Source organism: Xiphophorus maculatus, chromosome 12 (genome assembly GCF_002775205.1).
Source record: "Xiphophorus maculatus strain JP 163 A chromosome 12, X_maculatus-5.0-male, whole genome shotgun sequence".
Taxonomy (NCBI): domain Eukaryota; kingdom Metazoa; phylum Chordata; class Actinopteri; order Cyprinodontiformes; family Poeciliidae; genus Xiphophorus; species Xiphophorus maculatus.
This window is the reverse complement of record NC_036454.1, coordinates 9,976,704-10,000,297: the sequence shown is the minus strand read 5'-3', so window position 1 is coordinate 10,000,297 and position 23,594 is coordinate 9,976,704. Positions and strand designations below refer to the sequence as shown.

Genomic DNA, 23,594 nt, shown 5'->3' with positions numbered 1-23,594 from the left:
TTTTAAAATGTATTTGCATCTTTCTACACTCTATAAAGAGGTCAACAGTAAAAAGGGCCAAGGCTGCAAATTATTTATATACTTAGCATGTGTTTTCTCAATATTTTTGATTAAATCTGTGCACCCAATTCAAAATTTTTACAGATTAAAAACTTTTTAAACATGCATTACTTTAGCAGCAGTAGTAGTTGTTGTGCAAGTACTGAAATAGCCTACACAAATTAACAAACAGAATATATTTTGTCCCCAGAAAGCATCTTGTCTGAGTCACTCAAAATCAGGTTAGGTCTCAGGAGGTGGTAACACAGTGCAGCAGTAATTTGGTAAGGCTGTACTATGGCAACAGCTCATGGGATCAAATCCCTGTCTGAGTGCTGCAGTTTTCGAATGTTCTTTTTGACACAATGCTGAGCATGCAGAAGTCGATTTAACATGCACCGCATCCCAGTTGAAAGAATCTGGCACAGATCAGAAGTCAGCTACTGTCATAATTCAAACTACGGTGATTAGCCCGTAATTTAATAGATCATAATAATCCCCATCTTTTTAAAGTAATCCCCATCACAAAAACAAAACGACGCCTCAATAAAATGAACAACAGGACTGAACAGGAAGGACTCATTAAATCTGAGAAGGATATAGTTGTGGTTCAAAGCTTTGCACCACATCTTCAGTGTCGCACAGCAGGAACTCAACAGCCCGACGCCTGTTGAGTGCCTGACCTTAGAGGACAGCCAAGCACTCTGTCCCAACAGTCCAGAGTTACAGCTGTGCTTTCCACACAAAACTAAAACTACCATGGAAAATCCTAAAACCCCTCAAACATGCAGGCTGCAAAAAAATCTCTTTCCTGTTAATGCTAAGAGTGAGAAGGTGTGTCAAAATGAAGGATGCTTACACCCATCTTGAACATCATTCTAATTTAGAGCTTTTAAAGAAATATTTCAACTGTTCTTTTCTCAATATGAACTGAACACAAAACAAAATGCAATGAATTTCAAAATGGTTTGGGCACAGTAGACAGAATTTACTGAGAAATTAACGTATTTTTCGGACTATAGAGTGCCCCTTATTATAAGTCGCACCTACAAAGTTTAAAAAAAACTGGAAACATACATATATAAGCCACACCGGGCTATAAGCCGCTGATATCTCCGCCGCTCTCAGTTTTTCCAATATCAGATTAATAAATCTGACATTAAGGACGCAGCCCTCCGTCTCCAACACTGAACCATGAATTCGTTCACGCCGAGCTTACGTGCAGCGGCTCCATTTCCTTCCTGTACTGCCAAATCAAGAGGAATCTGGCAGTACAACATGCATCATATGAACTTTTTCGTGTGGTTTCCATAATGAGGAGGTATGAGTTTGAAGAAATTTCTCCGTTGTGCCTGGTGCTAGCATGTGCTTGTTCTAAAGTAAAATTGGCGCTTTCTTCTTTGATTTCCAATTTTGACTTCCAATGATTCACTTCCTGCTAAAGAGCCCCAGGTGGTTGAAGAAAAATCCACAGAAAAGCCACACTGGGCTATAAGCCGCATGGTTCAAAGCGTGGGAAAAAAGTAGCGGCTTATAGTTCAGAAAATACACATATGGTTTAGAGCACAGGTGTCAAACTCCAGTCCTCGAGGGCCACTGTCCTGCAGTTTTTAGATGTGCCACAGGTACAAAACACTGGAATGAAATGGCTTAATTACCTCCTCCATGTGTAGATCAGTTCTCCAGAGCCTTAATGACCTAATTATTCTATTCAGATGTGGTGCAACAGAGGCACATCTAAAAGTTGCAGGACACCGGCCCTCGAGGACTGGAGTTTGACACCCCTGGGTTAGAGTAACATATGTGTACTCTAACCCAGTACTCTAAATGTATAATTTTGACCACATATGGTCAAAATTATACATGTACTTGGATTGGTGTCTTTTAGAGAGTTAAAGGAAAGCCAAATATTTTGGTGCCATTAACACGGGCCAAACATAACTGGATAATTTTGGACCCTCACTTAAATTACTGGGTTTACTACCAGCTTGTACAAAATTTTACATAGGTTTTTTATAAAGATGCATCTACATCGCTATCGGCCATTTCTAGTCATTTTTTAACATACCGGTCGTATCGGTCCCATAACTAAAACAGGGACAATATTACGATATAATAAATCATATCAATTTTGTGGTTGTTTGTGTGTGTTTAGGGACGGACAGGAGCTTGGCCATGTGTTATTTGTTTGACAATATTACAGTGATAGTGATGCAGCGCAGCACTGTGGGTGTTTAGCAGAAGCAAGGCAAAAGAAAAGTGTGGTCATCTTTTCACATGGTTTCACATATTATAGGTATTAAAGGAATAAATGTGAAGTCTGTCCGTACAGAAAACCAACCAGTTTATTTTAATCCTTTCCTGTCACATGGGGCTGTTTTGACATCACTGGCTTATTGGTTTACCCTTATGTGTCAATATTTTTTCCATCCATGCTTGGCAGAGTTTACATTATAACCTAAGTTAACTATGTACACACTCCTTTTGTTGCAGAGAAAATTAGTACCTGTGATGCAAGACATTGCAGCAGTTTTGGTCATGGTTAAGGACAAAAAAAAAAGTTCCAGTAAAGCCAAAGTTAAAAGTTTCTTTTAGGTCTCACGTCTTGGGAGGTCCATATCTAAACAAGTTGATAACACTGGGTGGGCGAGTTCCTCTGCACTCCACAGTGTCACTCTGTCCCCACCAGTGAAATGACAGCACAATGTACTGGTAAACTTTTTATAAATCCCAAGGGAAGGCTTTTCAGTTCCACCAGCTTCCTCTTTATTGTTGCCGTTTTGTTTTTTGGAGGGAGGGGGGGCTTCCCAGCAGCACCCATCCCATCTGCACAATGTGGGCAAAGGGCCCAAAAACTAGCAATCTTCCAGTCAAAAGCTGGAGCCAACAGCCTGAAGGGAAGTTATTGTTTTGCACAGGACAGCTATAAACATGCAAGCGGCTTGTATTTGAAAATAACCGTATCAAAAACAGGATACAGATTCATCCTCAGCAACAGAGGTGTTCAAAGGGTGTAGCTGTTTTGCATACAAACACGTTGGAGTCTGGGTCAACCAGTTGGACCTATTTCCAAAGTACTGATGGAGGAGGGAAGCTAAGAGCTTCACTTGACAACTAATAACAGCTAATGCTAATTATGAGTGGTACAATAGTAATACACGTACAGCAAACTGTTGCTAGACCTGGACTTGTCAGCTGCAAAGATACTGGAAGCAGCAGCTTGCTTAATCGCTGTGAGCAACAAAAACAACCTTTTTGTTCGTTTACTCACCAGATAATCCATGTACTATCGCTGACCAGTCACAGCAGCACGACCTAGCTTCGTAATAATCCCGTTTTTGCTTGAGTGAGTCCAAATTTCTGAGGGTTTTAGCAGGCGTCTCTTTGTATTCCCCGCCTTCCTTCCGACAGCAATGGCTAGAAGACTAAAAACGAGCTTTTCTTGGGTTTAAAAAGTGCTTTTGTTAAGGGAAAAAAAAATTGTCGTCTCCTTCCCCTCTATAAAACAAGTTCCATTGCAGAAGCAGCAACTCGTTTTGCTTCACAAAGGGGGGAACCCCGCTGTGTTTGGCTGGTCTTTGTCTGAACAAACAGCTCCCTTTCCACCGGCTGCTTTCCAGTTTTTATCACACAATAATATCAGTAGAGACAGTGTTTGGTTGAGGAAACTAACGAAAGCGTTCGCGTTACGTCACGCACGTCGTCCTTTCTCTTTACGCACGCAGCGCGATCACGTGATCAAACACATGGAGGCTATTTTCGTTGCCCAATCTGAGGAGGGACGATTAAATCCGACGTTTCTTTGATAACAAATTCGTTATTACAACGCTAACATTTCGATAGAGGGAATTAAATGGGGTTTGGATCTTGGTATTGTGAATAATTTATTGACATAGCTGTGGGACATTACACTCAGAGCAATAAAAGTTGATCTCTAGGTTTATATTACTACAAGACTAAAACAAACAGAAAAGTGCCACTACTAGCAATAATAATAATTCTAATAATGAGAACCAAAAAATAAGAAACGGAGGAAGGAGAACGTCATTGTCAATATGGTTTGAGTAGATAGTATTGCTGCCCTGTGATTGGTCGTTGTTATTGGTGTTAAAAAGCAAGTAAATACGTGTACTTAATGAAGCGACTGGGCAGTGTTTTTCTATATATAATGTAGGAAGAATGAGTGAGAACACCCACTCAATGTTATTCTTTCTTCCTTTACCTCACCTAAACTATATTTTTTGACAGATTTTTAAACTGGGTTACTTTTCACATGCTTAAGCAACTAATATAAAGTATTTTCTATAATCTGCCTAGTCTGCAAAGACATGTGTTTATGTCTCCAAATTATATGCAGTGACCGAGGGGTCACACTTATTTTTGGGTTTGTAAGCGGTCATAATCTTCTAAGGGATATATTTAGCTGATTTTCACTGGCCCAAATTGGAACGGGAGCCATGAGAAATCCTGCCAGTTAGATGGAAGCACAGGGCTAGACACGTTATATTATCAGGTAAACTCCTAAAGACAGCCTCTTATTCGTTTTAGCTTCATGCTTTCTTTTTTAATAAAGCTTTGTGAAATCCTGCTAGTTAGTATCTGTGAAATATTGACTTTGATCCTCAAACTATATAAACCCTTTTATTGCCATGATTTTATTTTATGATCAATGGCATGTTCTCTTATCTTTCATATTTTCAGGAGAGCCCAAGAGACTTAGACCCGAGGGAAACAGAAAGAGATCCCTTAAGTACATTAATTGAACATAGAACTAACACTGAGATTCTGAAAACAACTATTTTATCGGTTCCAAAATTATGGGACTGTGGATTTTCTAAATTGCAAATTTTTTTCATTAGAGTTTTTTCGTTTTGTTAATATGTTCAAATTAAATACGGCATTTTTCATTATTTCTTAATGCAAGAATATGCTACTACCATGGGAAATTTATTTATTAAAAATTTTTTAGACGATGTTAAAGGAATTCATAAGAATGTTTTTATCAAATGTAATGTAACTTTAGGACCCAAAGCCTTCCTTAATGTCTTTATTTTTGCTGAAGACTTTGTTTTCTAATCATAGCTGTAATAAATTGTTATTTTTTATGACAACTATTATTCTTGAGCACAGTCTTTCAGAAAAGTTTTGTTTCCATTTTCTGTTGGATTTTAGTTTATGTTTGTTCAATTCCTTACCAAAATGCTTTGTTACAGTGGAGCTCTATGCTCTATTGAGGCCAGATCACGACTGTCTATGCTCCAGTGTGTTTGTGTCTTCCATCCAAATATGCTTTGGCGAACTCTTTGTAATAATAAGAAGTTACTCCCCATTTCTTTGAAGACTTCGCTTTTACAAAGTGTACTTCTGCTGGAAATGTCTTTAGATCAGCCTCATTTCATATTTCTATTGTTAATATAGAAGAGACACGGTAAATAGAAAGATGAATGTGTATACAAAAGATTTCAAACCTATTGGATGTGTTAGTACTGGCGTCCTTATTAGCTCTGATCTGAACTCCCATCATCTTCAAAAGTGTTCACAGAGTTCATGACAATGAACAGATAACTTCAGTCGACAAAAAGGTCATATAATTATGCAGGAAGATGTTATTTTCCCCTGGTTACATAAGGCTGAAAATCACAGGTTTTCTCAGGCAGTGCAGTGTGATATAATTCCTGCACTGTGCACTGTTCTTTAATATTTCATAGGACTTTCTATAAATGAAATCTCTGTAATATAGGTCAAGTGGAAGGTAAACTGTGTGACATGCGTTCACATCTGAAAGCTACAGGCTTCCCTTAGAAGGAGAACAGACGCTGAAGCATGAGCTTTAGCATCTACAGTGTTTTGAGTCACTACACTGAGAAGTCTGTTTCCCTTACGCCATCTGGATCAGTGAAATGTGACATGGGAGACCTCTGGAGGCCACTAGGAGTATGGTAGTTGAGCAAACTGAATAACGAATGTATTTGAAGGCGGTTTTGTTTCAGTATAACCTTCTTGATTGAAATAACTACTCCACATACGTATTAAAATGTAAAATTTCACATTATATAGTGGGCTGACACTTTAGTGAAAACAGTAAAACCTGAGATCATAATTCACACAAAAGAGTTTGTTTAGATGTTCAAAAATCTTTAAAATCATAATATTTAAACAACAAAAGTATATCTTAGGAATTCTAATTTTGCCATGAATAAAAGTATCCACTAGGGGGAAGCACCTACCAAAGTGAAAAACATCTGGTTGCTTCCAGGATTATGCTATTCCGTTCAGTTTGCATGATTTCCTAAAGGAGTTACGTCTTTTTATGTTGTAGAAGGAAAAATTAGCTATTGCACTGTGAAACAGAAGTATGGTTATTCATACTATTCCATTCATCCGTCCATCCATACATTCTGGACGGACCTGACAGGCTTCTAGTCCACTACATAGACAACACAAAAACAATGGACACAGTTAACTTTGCACGTTACACACTCACTCTTATAGTCAGCAACAAGTTGTCAAATAACCTGACATTGTTCCGGTGGATGGAAAATGGAATGAGAAAAAACCCTACTGTTCCATGTGAGAGGTACGGAAGAGGATTAGGGCCACCGAAAAAGAAAAAAAAAAGAATTCTGAGATTAAAGTCAGAATTCTGAGAATAAAGTCAGAATTCTGACTTTCTGACTTTAATCTCAGCATTCTGACTTTAATCTCAGCATTCTGACTTTAATCTCAGAATTTTGACTTTAAACTCAGAATTCTGACTTTAATCTCAGAATTTTGACTTTAAACTCAGAATTCTGACTTTAATCTCAGAATTTTGACTTTAAACTCAGAATTCTGACTTTAATCTCAGAATTTTGACTTTAAACTCAGAATTCTGACTTTAATCTCAGAATTTTGACTTTAAACTCAGAATTCTGACTTTAATCTCAGAATTCTGACTTTAAAGTCAGAATTATTATTTTTATTTTTTCGGTGGCCCTAATCCTCTTCCGTAGAGAGGAGTGTGGAAATTCCACTCTAAAATCCCCGCACAAGGACGAGATTTACGTCTTTCTTGATTGAATGAAAAGTGTATTTTTAGAAGGATGACTCCTGACTCATTAATGTAATTGTAAAAGACTTAAAATAGACTTTCAGTGCCCTACGGTGAGCTGAGTCAGCAACTCACCTGACTGCACAAACGGAAAAAGAAAAATTGTTTTGTCATTGTGATGTCTGTCATTCCTTTAAACTGATGAATGATGACACAAGGTTGGGAACAATCCAAGTTAACTTGTGCCTTGATAAAAATCAAATACATCATCATTATTTGACTGACTGCACTTTTGAACTCAAGATTGAAAAAGAAAAACATTTTGTGTTATATGCAGTTGAAGTGAGACCTAAAACATTTACCAAATTATTTCTTTACTATAATTTTAATTAAAAGAGTTGTAGAAGAAAGGAACTGGAAGATACCAACGACTGACTGTCCAAGTCCGATTGTAGTTGAACACAGCAATGCCCCGTTTTAATATTAATTCAACAAGTAAACACTGACTACAATAGAAAAACATCTACTGAAAGTTCCTTGGTACTAGTTGATACTGTTTCAATTACAACATACATAAATTATCTGTGATTAGAAGAACATGAAACCAAGAATATATTTCACACAGCCTCCTCAAAATGGGATAATAAGTATTTAAAAAAATGTTGCCATATCCAATTTGCCATAACTGATTAAAACATGAATTCTGCTTTCTCTCAGGAAATCCCGAAGGAGAACATCCGGCTATCAGTTTGGAAAATTAATCTCAAGGGCTTTTGGGTTACGCAGCAGGACAAATGATCCAAAGCACACGAGAAAGTCCAAAAAACAAAGCCAAACAAAACAAAAAAAAACAAAAAACAGATTAAGCGAACTAATGAAGATTCTGAAGTGGTCTAGTCAAAGTTTAGACTATTATATCACTGAGATGATGTAGGATGAGACAAAACATGCTCAAAACCTTTCAACAGAAGGCTAAAATTCCTCCACAGCACTGCAAAAGAAGAGCTAGGAAATAAATACAGCAGCCATATCATGCTAAAATGAGAAAGTTTCTCGTTACAAGTTTTACATCACATTACAGTAAGATTTGTCTAATTAAAATGAAAATATATTCATGTTTAAACATGAGAGAACGTAACAGAAAAATTGCAGCATTTCGTTATTATTTTTCCTACATTAGGATTTAGCATTTGTTCTGTGCACAGGGTGGTGAGTTTGGGAGGTTTGACATGAAAAGATTAGTTTAAATCATTTCCCTTGTGAATTCCTTCAGATTAATTACATTATACTTCTTACTAATTATTTTTGATCACTCTCTAAATAATCTGGTAATGGGCTCAAACATAGAGACTGAATATTTGGAAATTATTTATTTATTATTAAAATCAATTTAATGATCTGAAAAACATTAAGCAAGACGAAAGAGTGAAAACAGAAGAAAAAGGAGGGGTTCAGCCAGAGTAAGAAGAATTCAGCTTAAGGCCCTATAGATATTTGAACGGAAATTTCATAGATTCCGCATCTGTTTATTATTATTTTTATTTTATATGAAGAATGCATTTTTAATGAGTTGTCACCATTACCACCACTCACCTTTAAGCAGTTCGTGGCGAGTTTGGGTGGTTTGAAACACCCAACAGCAGCAGCGCAGGAGGTTTGATTCGTGTTGTCTGCAGCTGCTGCATGTTGTCGTTGCTCCGCCCTCGACTGGTCTCGCCTGATCTCCGTCGGATTGCTGCGCAGCGCTTAAAGGCAGAAGAAGTGTCGGTCGGAGCAGGAGGGAGGCTGCAGCGCAGTGCAGATCAGGTCAGTCCGTGTTCACACGCTGCGACCGCTGGATTTCAAACACCGCCGCTTCCAAATCAGGTTGGAGTCAAGGGGAGGCAGGAAGGCAGTTCAAAGCTTCAACGTTGAGCTTGAGGAGGATTTTAAAGGCATATATTTGGGGAGGTGGGTTGACTGCTGTGTTCCCCTCCTGCCCCGGACAGCAGTAAGTGATTCCGCTGTCCCGCTTCCAGCTGCCGTGTGAGCCATGGCGCTCCAAGCCAGAGTGATCTACGACTTCAACTCTGAAAACCCGGGGGAGCTGTCGGTGAAGGAGAGCGAAATCCTAACTTTGTTCAGCGAGCAGGACATTGATGGCTGGCTGGAGAGCTCCAACAGCAAAGGGGACAGAGGACTGGTCCCCGCCTCGTACGTGGAGATCCTGCGGAGCGAGGCTGAGCTGAACAGCTACAACATCAACGCGGAGCCTCGGTACTCTAATATCACAGCTGGAGGCTTTGACAAACTCCAGAACTTCTCTAAGCCTCCTCCGGTAGGGTTGACCACAAACACGGCGCCGATACAAGAGCATCACAACAACAAACACCACATCCAAGGCAGCGATGATGACTGGGATGATGACTGGGATGACAGCTCCACTGTAGCAGATGAGCCAGGGAATGTGGGAGGAAGGTACCAGGACTCAGAGGGCTCCACATACAGAGTGACAACACACATTGGTCCAAGAGGGAATGCAACGCAGGTGAAGAGCTCAGCCACAGTGGGCAGAAACCTGAACAGGTTCTCTACCTTTGTGAAGTCAGGAGGAGAGGCGTTTGTGCTCGGAGAGGCGTCAGGCTTTGTGAAGGATGGGGACAAGCTGTGTGTGGTGATGGGTCAGTATGGTCCGGAGTGGCAGGAGAATCCTTACCCCTTCTCCTGCACTATTGACGATCCCACCAAGCAGACCAAGTTCAAAGGGATGAAGAGCTACATCTCCTACAAGCTGACCCCCACGCACACCCAGAACCCTGTGAGCAGGAGGTACAAGCACTTCGACTGGCTTTACGCTCGCCTGGCGGAGAAGTTCCCAGTCATCTCTGTGCCACACCTCCCAGAGAAGCAGGCCACAGGCCGCTTCGAGGAGGACTTCATCTCCAAGAGGAGGAAGGGTCTCATTTGGTGGATGAACCACATGACCAGCCACCCTGTCCTGTCCAAGTGTGACGTCTTCCAGCACTTTCTGACCTGCACAGACGAGAAGGCCTGGAAGCAGGGGAAGAGGAAGGCTGAGAAGGACGAGCTAGTGGGAGCCAACTTCTTCCTCACCATCAGCACTCCACCGGCTCCCCTCGACTTCCAGGAGGTGGAGAGCAAAATTGACGGGTTCAAGACCTTCACCAAGAGGATGGACGACAGCACCATGCAGCTCAACGCCACCGTTAATGAGTTTGCTCGCAAGCAGATGGGTGGATTTAAGAAGGAGTACCAGAAGGTGGGGATGTCATTTAAGGCTCTGAGCCAGGCCTTTGAGATGGACCAGCAGACATATTCATCGGGACTCAACCACGCCATCTCCTTCACTGGAGATACCTACGAAGCGATTGGAGAGTATTTTTATGAACAGCCCAGCAAAGATCTGGACCCAATTATGGATTTGTTAGCTCTTTACCAAGGTCACCTGGCAAACTTTCCAGACGTCATCCATGTCCAAAAAGGTAAACCAACTACACTGAGGCATTTTAAAACTTCTCAGTGACTCCTTTAAAATGAAATAATGCTTTAAGGAGCTTCCCCCAAAATGGTACATGTCTGTTCTTGTATCAGTGTTTAGGTGATAAACTTACAACTGCAAAATTACACATGAACACATTACAATGATGTTCAAAGGGCAGTTAAGCAGGTTTAACTTGTAGAAAGTAGGAGTGGTTTTGTTTAATGTGCTTCGGAGACATTACATTAAAAGAGTCACTGATACCATCATGGAGTTTCAAAACCCTTGTTCAACTGCTGACTTTATTAATTTTTAATGAAATTGATAAAACAGTGAGTCTTTCTGAACTTTAAAAGCCCTTCTAAAGGGTTGAAATTACTAATTTCAATAAGAATATATATATATATATATATAATATTTACTATTTGTATAGTAAATATTAATTTACTATATAATATATTACAATATATTATATATATATTCTCAAATGTTTATTGAGGTACCACAAGGCTCTGTTTTCAGTCCTTTTTTTCTTTGCATTGTTTAAAACTTATATGTAATCTGACACTAAAGCTGCAGAGGTCAGTTTGGTTTACAAATAAGTCATTGCCTGCCTACTTATTTGTAAAACTTTTTTCCTATACTGAATACAGTTCTTGTCATATTAGCATCAACAGGACAATAGTTCAGAGAAATAGACATTTGTTCTATTACTCATACTTAATTTACCAAAATTGTGAGGAGAATCAAAACTCAAGTCAGACTTTGCTTTATATGAGTACTATCCCTCAAAACAAGGAGTTTTAAATAATATGTAACATATTTCCCCCTTTAATTTAATGTAGCTCTATACAAATAAGCATTTATTTGCTTTGGCTGATAAAATAATATTTATGCAAACAATTTCAAGATAACAGATTCTAGAGGGCCACAGAAATGTTCACAGTGGGCCAGATTTGGCCCACAGACCTTGAGTTTGACACATGCACTCTAATCAATTGACTTCTATGGCTATCTTGTTGTGACCTTTCTAAGCCTCTGCTAACCCAAAAAGAACACTTTGAAGTCTTGACATTTTAATTCCACGTGCCCTGTCCTAATTTAGCGAAGTCCGGTGAGGGCTAGCCCACATTATCAACCCCAACAACTTTTCAACCACAGTCAGACAGCAAGAAGCACATTTAATTGGACATCTTTTCACCTTTCACCTTTTCAAACACATTGATTGGAAATTAATGTTGTCGTTGCTCTATATTTTTCAGCAAAAAAAGCCTAATTCACAGGGTTATTTTTGGCCAGTTATTCCAGTTTCAGGAATAACATGGCCAACCTTATGTGGTCAGATTTATTTCTGATGTAAAATAAAAAGAAAATATTGCGTTATTGTTAATTTAGATAATATAGTTAAGTTTGTACTTTACCTTTGTTATATCATAACACCACTGTCTTATCCCCTTTATAAGCCACCAATAAATGGTTTATAAATGGTTTGCAAATAAGTCATCTTTTCACTTACTTAAAGTGTCTTTTATGGTCATATTTGGATAAACAAATAACTTCTGGTCTGAAATGTCATTCACAGAAGTCAGCAATAGAACTTAGGTCAGTTCCCAGAATAAACAGAAGTTGTGTTTGCACTTGGAGACTTGTTAACATGCAACTGCTGCTGCTCCTGTTTGACTCACCTGCTGCATGAATAGGGTAGTTATTTATCTGTGCTTAATGTTGTGTGACTGGTGGTGACATATTGACATAGAGAAAATGTCATTTTATATGTTGCAGGTATATTTGCAGGTTTATCCTTCACGAATGATTATGTTTTCTAAACTTAGGGCGCTGTCCATCTAAGTATCACCAACTGTTTCATTTTTTAACACAACATGTCAAAATGTCAGCCATGATTAGAGGTGAAGTTCAGAAGGACAACAGTTCGCACAGCAGAAGTATTAATAATCTCAATAACACCTGCTTTCTTCTTAAAAAAGAGAACATGACAACACTGCTTTGGATATTATCTTTATTGAAGCTTTTTAAAAATGCAGAAGCACATAAACACGCACATATATGTGTTCTATTTTTTTTTTTGAGACTTTCATATCACTTCCTTTAAAGTCAGAAGTTTACATACACTAAGATTACTCTGCCTTTAAACAATTTGTAAAAGCTAAGATGATGATGTCATGGCTTTATAAGTTTCTCAATTAAGAAGTTGTTTTCCTTAGAAGTCATCATGGAAAAATCAAAATGAATCAGACAAGATTTCCGAGAAGAGAACAGTGGACCCTGAACAGTTTGGTTCATCCTCGGGTACAATTTCTTTTTCAGATACTATACAACTGAAGGTTCCAGTTCATCTGTTCAAACTATTAAACACAAGTATTAACAGCATGGACATGTCCAGCCAACATAACATCCTGGAAGGAGAAAGGCTCCGTGTTTTTGAGATGTGCTTTGCTTCAAATTGTGCATGTCAAGCCCAAAAGAAAGGCAAAATTAATTATGTGACTGAAATTGCTAAAAGTGTTATGATCCAAACAAAACAAGTCTTGCTGTGTTGACCTGAAAGACCGCTCAGTGGAGAAGAAGCCATTACATAAGGGGAAATATTAAAAGAAAAGATTATGGCCTAATAATGAAGAAACATCTCAAGGCATGAGGGAGGAAGCTAAAGCTTGGGCATAAATGGTTCTTTTAGAAGGACAGTGAGCCTAACCATACCTATACATTAGTTACAAAGGGAGTTAAGGACAGCAAAGTCAGTGTTTTGGAGCATCACAGAGCTCTGAGCTCAGTCCTATTTAAAAAAGAAAAAGAAAAAAAAAAAAAAATATATATATATATATATATATATATACAGTATATATATCTCTCTCTATATATATATATCCTGTACTCTTATTACTACTGCTAAATCAAGAACAAAATTCTCTGAATAATAATATTTGACTTTTGCAGCTTTCTTTACTGGAATGTAAGTATGAGACTAAATCACCCTCGTATGTCTGACAAGTTAAAACCATTACAGGAAATGATACTCTAAACATAATTTGTAAAGTCTTACCTTTATGAACGTTTAGTTTTCTGTGAGGAAGGAATGTTTTACCTTTTTAATTATTTAAATGGAAAAAGTACACAACCTTGCACTAAGAATCTATTTACTAACATAATCAAAGGGTTTCTTTAAGCAAAAAAGGATAGCCTATGTTCCACCATCTTGAAGTGTCCTACAGTGTTATCTTTTTGAAATGTAGTTGATGTCTTCAAATGTGACATTATCTCTTCATACGTCCACATAAAAAAACAAACAGAAAACTTACAACTTCAAATCAAACCACTCCTTTTGTCAGGAGATTAAACTGGCTGGACTGCTTTATGAACAACAATATAGTTTGGTAGTAACATGTCTTTTTTTGCTACAATGGGATATAAACCAATACGAGTTAGACATTTTTTTGTTATTTATTTCTATTTATTTTAGTTCCAATGCCAATATGTTTTGATTAGAGTGGAGGCAATCTAATACCATACCATACCAACTTTATTTATGAAGCACTTTATACACCGACAGGACCAAAGTGCTATACACAATCATAAAATACAGTGCAATTATAAAATGGAAAAGATTGAACGTAAAATACATATTAATATACAGACACAATAAAACAAACAACAAAACAAAGTGAAACCTCTCAGATTGTGCCAAAAGCCAAAGAAAAAGGATGGGTCTTAAAGAAGGGATTTCAAAACAGCGAGTGAAGAGGCCTGTCTTATACCCAAAGGAAGATCATGCCGTAGCTTGGCAGCTGCCACAGAAAAAGCACGGTCCCCTCTGAGCTTGCACTTTATAATGTGAAAAGTTATCACAGATAACACCACCGTGACCCAAATCTGGTTCTTGTGGTATGCCACTATAGTTTTTTTTATTTATAATGCAGCATGCATCTATATAAGCATTGACAGTACACAATGTTAGCATTTTATTAATGCATTGGTGTCATATCCCTTAGGTAAAACTGTGCTGATGATAATAACCAATGTTCATTTCAGTCATTTGTTGTTTGTGCATCTGGTGTGGCGGGGGGAGGGAATTAGTCTTGTGGTATTTGTACGGACATATAACAGTGGTAGTAATGTTATGTAGGATTGTGGCAGAATACACCTTTGACAAAGTCGCTAAGTTGGCTACAGTGGATGACCGAGTGGGCGGGTCTGTTAGCAGTCGCCTCTCACAGCCCAGCAAGAGAGGAATCAGGATCAGAGGATCAGTGGCTGATTTTCAGACCTTTGAGGACATAGACCAATACATAAGATTGGTGGATAACAGCGGTTTAACATTAATCGACTGTCTATCACTCAAAATTAATGAAATTGTGGCTAATCGGTCAGTGCATCCCTAGTGAGACTGTATTGAGTATTAAGCTACGGTTGTCTTAAGTAGCAGTAGATGGTCTTGGTATGCGTCCAATTTAACCAAGAGAGTTTGTGTGAGAAGAATGTTCTGCTTCACTGGCATGATGTTTTAGAAGATGCTTGGAAAAATAATTTGATGTTATCTGTATAGACAACTGTGTAACATGCAGCTTAAACTTAACCACTCCTCGTTACTCTTGGCAAAACTTGACTGACAGTTTTCTGAACATCAGTACCTCCCAATATGTGTGACTGTTAAAGTAATTCCATTGTGACAGAGTAAGATGTGAAATATTTGTGATGCAAAACATGGGACTGTACAGATTTGCACTTTAGAGATTTGCACCTCTAAACTCAATCAATCCATGCAAAACTTGCAGCAGTCTGAGTTTGTTTCTTCATCTTACTTCCTGCTGCTGCTCAGTGAATACCTTATGTTTTGCATTATGCTGATGACAGAGCCTGTGGATACCTTTGTCGAATGGGTCCCTGCAAATTAATTGACCATTTACTCCACAATAGATTGTGCAGAGGAAGCAGGACAGACTGTGTTTTGACTGCAGTAACACACAAGCTTCCCAGTCAACTCAAGCCAAGTTTGCCACGTAGACTACAAACAGAGATTCACAAACATAACCAAAACAGATGATTGAGAGATTTGGGGAATTGCTCCTTAGGCACTACCCATCATACACTGAAGGAAAAGACAGTGTATGCAGTAAAAGAGAGGTGAGCCACAGGAAGCATATTGTCTGTAAAAACACTTTGATCTCTTGTTTTTCATACTGACTGGCGCGGTCTAGTCTGTCGTATTACTCTGAGTTCAGTTCATTTATCTTTGTTTTTCCCATTCATGAATTCTTTCTTGTTTGGATCATTATGCAAGTGGAAACACATTGTTAATTCCTTTCTATTTATAGGGAATGTGGTAGAGGCAAAAGACAGACATGCTTTTCTAGGAAGTTATAAACAAACGTTTCCACAATGAAGGTGACATATGGGATTACTTAGGGTCATGTAAACTCACTGAAGTCAGTTTATGTTTACTACTCGCCTCAATATCTGGGATCCTCATAAATTAAAAAATGAGTGTCTTTCTGTTTTAACTCTGAATCCCATAGATTGCAGTTTATTTGTAGTTTGGTCCCCATCTGTAGGCTAGTCATATGTAAAGCAAACGTCCACTCAAGTATTGTTCAACTGTTCTGTGCAGTGAGGTTTTATTGCTACACTCATCTGTGCACAAGTCGAGAAACATGGCCACATCCTTTGTCATAAAACCAAAGTATACATTTCCTCTACATAAGTGGTTGCACAGAAACTGTTGTCGGGGATCGACAGGTGCTACGACAATGACTAATGGAAACAATCGTTGAAACTTAGATATAGTTAAAATATTCGGCAGGGTTTCAGTCCATTTTCTATTTTCAAATTCATATTTCCAGAAATGTTTATTTAGTGCGGCCATTTTTAGCTTTGTGGACCCGTAAACATCAGGCAGGATGTTTTATGTCCTGGTCACCAGTGAAATGTGAGCTTTCCTGCTAGAGAACCTTAGCTGTCGTAGTATTGATCTCCACCTTCACAAAGATCCCATTAGTCATTACCCTGCAGCTTTAAGGGGACAACGCCAACTCATGCTATTGACTGGCTTTACAGAACCTTTCAGTTCTCTATTTTTGTCTAAAAACTCATTTTGAGGCTCTTGACAGGATTGGGGTGTGGCATTTTCTTTTTATTTTAAGCTGTGGAAAAAGTGGGAGGAAGATTGCTCAAGTTTAGAAATGTTGTGGTTTAGTACGTGTCAAAAGAAACTACAGAACTGCTGCTAAGAGGAAAAGTACTTTTGTGTAGCTAATATTTTAATTAAAAGTTTCAATTGGAACATTAGAACATATGGCTGCATTTGCATGTGTTTTAATTAGGGCACAAAACAAGAAAAAGACTTTCCTACATTTTGTTCACTCAGGGATCTCCAATACCCTGCAAATGTTTGCATATCTTATCAGGCATATTAGAACAGGAAAAAATAATAAGGAAAGTGAAAGAAAGCAGCGATATGCCAGGATGCTGGCACGTCCTGCTGAGTCAGCCTCACATTGCTGTGTAAACACCTGAGGCATCATAACAGCTTATTTAAATATCCTCTGATTGTCCCCGATGAGACGGGGATTGTTGTTGGCTCGTCCGCTTTCACTCAGGTCGTTGCATAAGTGGGGATTACGTAAGGGCTGAAATCTTTCCCTGCACAAGGGAATGCTGTGCCACCTTCACACACCACAGACAGAACTTTTTTTTAACAAAACAGTCATCAGGACAACCTCCTGTTTGGAGCGCTTGCACATCTGCACGCTGCATGCAGTTCTACAGCGTTTGTGTGTTAAATGTCTGCAAATGTATGTTCTTAAAAATAGCTTGCATCTCTAACACAGCTGCCAACTGTAAAACGGGAAGCGAGAAAAGGAACAGAAGTGAGTTTTTTACAGTTGAACATCAAACACAGCTCAGTGGGTCAAAGAGAAGAGTCTGGGAATTCAGTTTTGAATTTGTTGTCATTACTGGGATTTTTATAGTTCTTGTCTTATTTATATCAAAATTGTTTAAAGTATATTGAAATTATTAGGTGGCACCTCTAATTAAAAGTTTTTGCACCATTTTAAAAACATAAAGTAAGTTATACAGTTTGAGGTATATCTAGTGTTGCAACACTGAAAAGATCAAAAGATTTATTTATATTTTTAAATGGAAGTATTTTCGCTATAGAATGAAAGGGAGTACTGCAGTTAAAGGTTCATTTAAGGGTTATTTTGAAAATATTTGCCAGTGATGCTAATAAAAGTTACATAATTAAACAGACAAAATCTAGTCCGACTTGTGCCTGAATTACATTTGATTGACAGAATCAACTGCAGAATCGCTTCACCTGTCTGTCAAAGAGAATGCTCAGCCTTTAGGTAAAGCTATTCATTTCAAGTTTGTAAACCAGGTTTCAGCTGACTGTGAGCTGTATGTGATGATTAAAAGAATACAATCACCAGGGTTGATCACTCAGAATGATGTTTGGTCGGTCCAACGAGCCCAGAGTGTGGTCACTGTACCTCAGCAATGAGCTGAGCCAGTTAAAGAGGGCCTCGGTTTGTGAGGACTGAGTAGAGCAAATGTAAATTACAAATCTGGTTTAAACTTGTGACAAAAGTCAAAGAGAGTAGATTGAAAATTTTTTTATCTCACCAGTATTTTAGCCAGACTTCACCTTGAGGTTTCTTTACTGTTCCTTATTTAAGCTGCCAGGTTTTAAATTTTGTTGTTCTTTTAAATTTCGTTGTTCTTGTGACAATGACAATAAAGATTTAACTATCTATCTATCTGAACTGTGAATGGGAATCTGTAGGATGACAGCAAAATAAAAACGAGAGAAACGAAGGTTTTGTTTTTGGTATTCCACATCTAAGATACAGCAAATGGTTTAAAGCAGGAGTCTCGAACTCCAGTCCTCGAGGGCCGCAGTCCTGCAACTTTTAGATGTGCCTCTGCTGCACCACACCTGAATAGAATAATTAGGTCATTAGCAAGGCTCTGGAGAACTGATCTACACAAGGAGGAGGTAATTAAGCCATTTCATTCCAGTGTTTTGTACCTGTGGCACATCTAAAAACTGTAGGTCTGCGGCCCTCGAGGACTGGAGTTTGAGACCCCTGGTTTAAAGTATTTTTCTGTTGCTTGAGGTTCACAGATACTCAAACCCAAAGTAATTTTGGCAGGTTGTGCACCAGCTGTGTGCAGCATGATGTGGCTCAGCATTTTGCAAAATGCTAACGCCATCCTCTGAGCCTCAGTTATTTTTCTTCCCATAAAGTTTCTCTTTTATCAGTTTGGTTCTGCATATGCATCCCTCTGTTGTTGTGCTCACGTCCTTAGCTTGTCGTTCATGCTACCTTTTGTTAGAGTTTTGTGCATTGAAAAGAAAAAACAAACACAGGAACCTGCATGTGAACTTTAAGGGGAAAAAAGTGATGTGTGTGTGTTAGGTTTTCTCTTGCGTCATGTTTCAGGAATCTTCAGTGTCTCAGCTCAGGCCTGATGAATAAGAAAAAATCCCATGACAATGTGAGATGTTTCGCTTCATGCCTCACAGGTGCCAATCTCCTCTGAAAACCTGTTCAGCTATCAACATTAGCTTTTCTTTATTTATGTTGACTGTCTTTTTTATTTATTTATTTAAAAATTGCTTCACATTAGCGTCAATCCCCTTCTCTTGCCCTTTGAATAAACAATTCACTATATATATTGACATAGACATTTAAAACCATAATCACACTTCTTCTGTTTAACTTGCACATTTATAGGTGTGTCAGAAAAGTTCTTGTAAGGAGGAAAGTTCACACTTTATACATTTATGCCTTATATGGTAGTGTCATGTTCCTGTCCAGTAGGTTGTCATTTGTGATGTTTGTTTCGCATAACTTGTGTTTTTTTTGGAAATGGCAGAAAGGAACTTATTAGTGTTTGCACATTCTTATCTAAAGGTTTGTTCTGCAGGAAGTTTGGGGTGGTATTTGAAAATGCAGCTTTTTAAACCTTTGTTTCGGCTCACTTAGACCACAAGAACCCACCACAGTGACGAGAGGAGCACTCCGTATGTGTGAGCACTCGGAGCAAACGTTGCTCGGTCTCTTAGTATGAGTGTCAAGCTTGCAATTTTCACTTCCGTTTCTAAATTTATCAATTCTTTTATGGTTGATTTCAGGGTAATATTTACCGGTACTTCCTGTAGAGCTGTTCTAGAAAAAAACCTTATAAGTACAATAATGTAGGCCAAAAGACTTTAAATTGAACAGATTGGATAGGAAAACGGTGAGAACTAAAGCTGGTTGGCTGATAATTTGACCTGAAAGTCAAAAATCAACACATTTTCTATTCACTGAATACACCATATATAACCCCATCCAAGACATGCTGTCAACACTCTTCAGTGAAAAAGTTATTACTGTGGGAAGCGGTAACAGAAATGATGCCAGAGGAAGCACAGAGATATGACAATATATTGTCAAATCCTTTCTACGGTGGCATGCTGACTTTTTATTCAGGCTGCTGCAACAGGTGATGGTTTTTTGCTCCTTTGCAGTTTTTGTTAGTTTTATAGTTTTATTTATAGATAACCCCCTATTTCTAATTCCTACTTCAAACAGACATATCAGATGTCCTGTTTCTTAATGGGATAAAGATAAAGTTTGTTTCTATAAGTTCTTGAGCGTTAAAGGTGCTGCAAATCATAAACATCATCCATTTATTTAATTTAGAAGAACATGTTTTTTATCTGTTGTTCATCAACTAATGCCTTGGGTTGAAGTGTAGCAGGGCGTTCAACCAATGGGCGTTGGTGGAAGGTGGTAAATTACTGTATCTTGCTGTTGATTGGTGGTTTTGTGACTTATTAATAATCCAGAAAGCACAGCTATGAAGCAAAGGCAAAACTCGAAGCACAGCTGCAGAACTAAAGTAACCACAATAATCATTTAAACCCTTTTATATTGTATTGATAATAACAGTAAATTGGATTTTTATCTTGAAGTAAAATTTTAGCTTATTTTTAGTATGACTAAAATGTAGTTCTGTAAAACATTTGGTGACTCCATGCATTGTTTTTTTTTTTTGCATCTTGTCAGATTTCCTCCTTATATTTCAAAGTTATTTTATTAGGATTATATGTACAGATGTGTGTTATAGCTAAAGTGTGAATAGATTTTGGCTATACAAATGAACAAATGTCTACAGAATATCCTAATAAGGACAGAAATGCAAACCTGTGTGTGTTTGTTTAACTCTGGCAGTAGCATCAGGAATGTCACCAAAGTCCCTTAAATGGTTGAATGATTGAAGGCTCCGGGGTGACATCATGTCATTAATATGTTTTGAGTGTGGCCCCGCAGATTTTATAACTATAAACAGATATGAGGCTCTGCATGGTTCCCAGTCACTTATGTTAAAAATTTTAAATTGGTTATCTTCAGTCAAGTCATTTCTTATTTTTTCCTGTTTTAAGAGCAACAAGTAAGTATAGAAATACAAATTTTTGTGATTTTCATCCTCTCCTAACAGGAGCCCTGACGAAGGTGAAGGAGAGCCAGAAGCACGTGGAGGAGGGCAAGATGGACCGGCCGCAGGCAGACGGCATCAACGACCGCTGCAACATCATCTCCTGCGCCACGCTGGCCGAGATCCAGCACTTCCACCACATCCGCGTGAGAGACTTCAAGACCCAGATGCAGCACCATCTCCTGCAGCAGATCGCTTTCTTCCAGAAGATCACGGGCAAACTGGAAGAGGCTCTGCAAAAGTACGACAACGCATAACGGATCACCCAATCCGTTTTGGGTCTCGACGACAAACGGCCGTGCCGCTTCCGTGATTGGGATTTTGGCTAGAAAAGGGCAGGACCTCGCAGAGACTGCTGGGAGCTGACGTCAGAGCAGGACGGGACGTTTATGGAGAGGACACAAAACGAAATCCCGTTTGCATTTTTGTCTGGGACGTTCGGACATGTATTTTTAGAAAATTAAGCCAGTTTTAAGTGCAGACACAGTTGCCTAGAGTTTATAGAGATCAATAATAATAAACGGATTAATCTTGGGAAGATGAAGAGCAGAGAGAGAAGCCTGTTTTCACTGTTGCCTACACATCTGGTGCAAGAGTTCCTATATCAGGAGTTTTTAGCCTTACAGCACAGTTTTTAAAAACAATTTTTGGTCTCAACGCCTCTCCAGGAGCAGCAACACTCCTGTGGCCAACACACTGCCTTCAGGAAATATTTATTCTCAGACAAACAGGGCAGAATGTTTACAGGCTCCTCACCGAGCAGCGACTGTCACTGCTGTTTCTCTGTGCCTTCTGATTTTGGTCATTTTTGTTACTTATTTCTAACAACTCTTATGTGCTGATAATGCAGACATACAATCCATGTGTTTTTGCAAGGCTCCCCTCTGTAAATTCAAGCCTATGTTATCGAGTTGTGCCATTTCTTTTGCTAAGTTGTTCTTGGATTAGATTGTTAACACAGGGATACCCTGCTCACAGCAAGCACTAATATCCTGTTTCAGCATGTACAGCTTAAATGAACATGGTAAACACTTTTTACACCTTATGTTTCTATTTGTGTCAGCAAAATGTTGGTTTGAAGGCTCTACTTTAAATTATCAGAAGCAGGCTGCTAGGAGTAGAGGGTTTCTTACCAGTGTCTATAATGCAGATCCTTTTAAAAGCAGGATTACTGGTGTTTTTAAACTTTATGATGATTGTATCATGAAGTTAAGATTGTAGAAGAGATACAAATTAAATTTATCCTTTACAGAAATATAGTAGCTTGTCTTGTTTTTCTTTCTTTCTCACATTACAATGAGATTTTTGGTGGTTTTGTATTTTATTTCCAGTCCAGTCCACACTAATTGGCACCGCTGTTATAGATGTGGAAAAATTATTAATTCATTCCTTCATCGCAACAGCTAAATGAAATGGAAGACATGCATGGCTGCCTACACATCTTGATACATCAGAAACAATGATTCATAGTTTAGTCAGAGTTCATGTGGAAAGAGCTGGAGCAGCAATAATGCTAGTAATTTTGTCATTATTCAGTTTCATGTACTGACGCAAAGTAAAAAAAAAATATTAAAAAATTCTCCAATAGGTACTCCATAGAGGAGAGGAGGAAATAAGGAAAATTGCTTGATAGATACAGAAAATTTGCTCTGCTGAAAACTGCGTTTAAAGATTCAACACAGGCATGAGCAAGGCATAATAACATTGTAAATGGTTTGATGATGAAAACAAACTTTTAAAAAGATCCAGGAGATTAGGGTTATTTATTTTCTTTATTATGAAGCAATTTGAGAGATTTGTCTGTAAAAACCTGTGCAAAGCAGAAATCAGCAACAGACAAGCAGAAAACAGAAAGGTCTGACAAAGGGCTGAATAAAGTTGGGGGCTTAAATTCTGTGGAGGCCGATTACTGGAGTTCAACACAGGTGAGTCTAAATACTGGTTGAACAACAGCTGTGAAGGACAGGGGCTTAAGCTGATGGAAAATGCCGAAATAATACAGAGAAACTCAGGAAAAATAAATAAAGAAGGGCAACAAAAAGCTAAAAGAAGAAATGCCAAATAACATGAAATGCCACGAAATAAAAACATAAAAGTTATAAAATAAACTGAAAACATTTTGGATGACTAAGTGGGCTAGAAGTCTTTAGAATCACAAGGTGGCACTTTTAAAGCATTTAAGCATTACAACCATTATACCATTATATGGATGCAAACAACAGTGTCAGTAATGTAGTCACAGAAGAGCTTTATGATGCTAAAAAGACAAAGGCAGCAGAACGCTGTGCAGCTTTTTTCAGGCTCTGTCCCTGGAGAACGGCTGTGCTGTCTGTGGTTCAGATTATGCTCACAGATCTGCTGACAGTACAGAGGTCAGCCATCTGAGACAGCTGGTCCATGTTAGAAATGTCAGAGTGAATGACAGCGAACACGCCGTGAAAAGGAAAAGGTCACACTAACAGGTTTTCATTAGATTTCATCGCCATCGCTGAAAACCAAGAGGTTATCTGATCTCACATTTTCTGCTTGTGCAGGATGATA

The 23,594-nt window shown here is 38.5% G+C and overlaps 2 protein-coding genes across 2 annotated transcripts in view; one reads left to right on the top strand and one right to left on the bottom strand.

Annotated features, from left to right (window-relative positions):
- The window catches only part of arl15 (ADP ribosylation factor like GTPase 15), a 106,611-nt gene extending 102,878 nt beyond the window's left edge, over positions 1-3,733 (bottom strand). Inside the window, exon 1 of the mRNA XM_023343730.1 lies at positions 3,311-3,733. Within this exon, the coding sequence (XP_023199498.1) occupies positions 3,311-3,322 (12 nt within the window). The 5' untranslated portion in view covers positions 3,323-3,733. The remainder of the gene's footprint in view (positions 1-3,310) is intronic.
- Positions 3,734-8,707: 4,974 nt separating this feature from the next.
- Positions 8,708-22,312, top strand: snx18 (sorting nexin 18). Its single transcript, XM_005798405.3, has 2 exons — positions 8,708-10,551; positions 21,057-22,312. The coding sequence occupies exons 1-2, from the start codon at positions 9,102-9,104 to the stop codon at positions 21,308-21,310; spliced, it is 1,704 nt and encodes a 567-aa protein (XP_005798462.1). The 5' UTR covers positions 8,708-9,101; the 3' UTR covers positions 21,311-22,312.
- Positions 22,313-23,594: the final 1,282 nt, after the last annotated feature.

Bases quoted from the DNA above. Each gene is read 5' to 3' on its own strand.
- snx18 (XM_005798405.3), top strand. From the start codon at position 9,102: ATGGCGCTCCAAGCCAGAGTGATCTACGACTTCAACTCTGAAAACCCG. The intron at 10,552-21,056 runs GTAAACCAACTA...CTCTCCTAACAG, and splicing joins CGTCATCCATGTCCAAAAAG to GAGCCCTGACGAAGGTGAAG.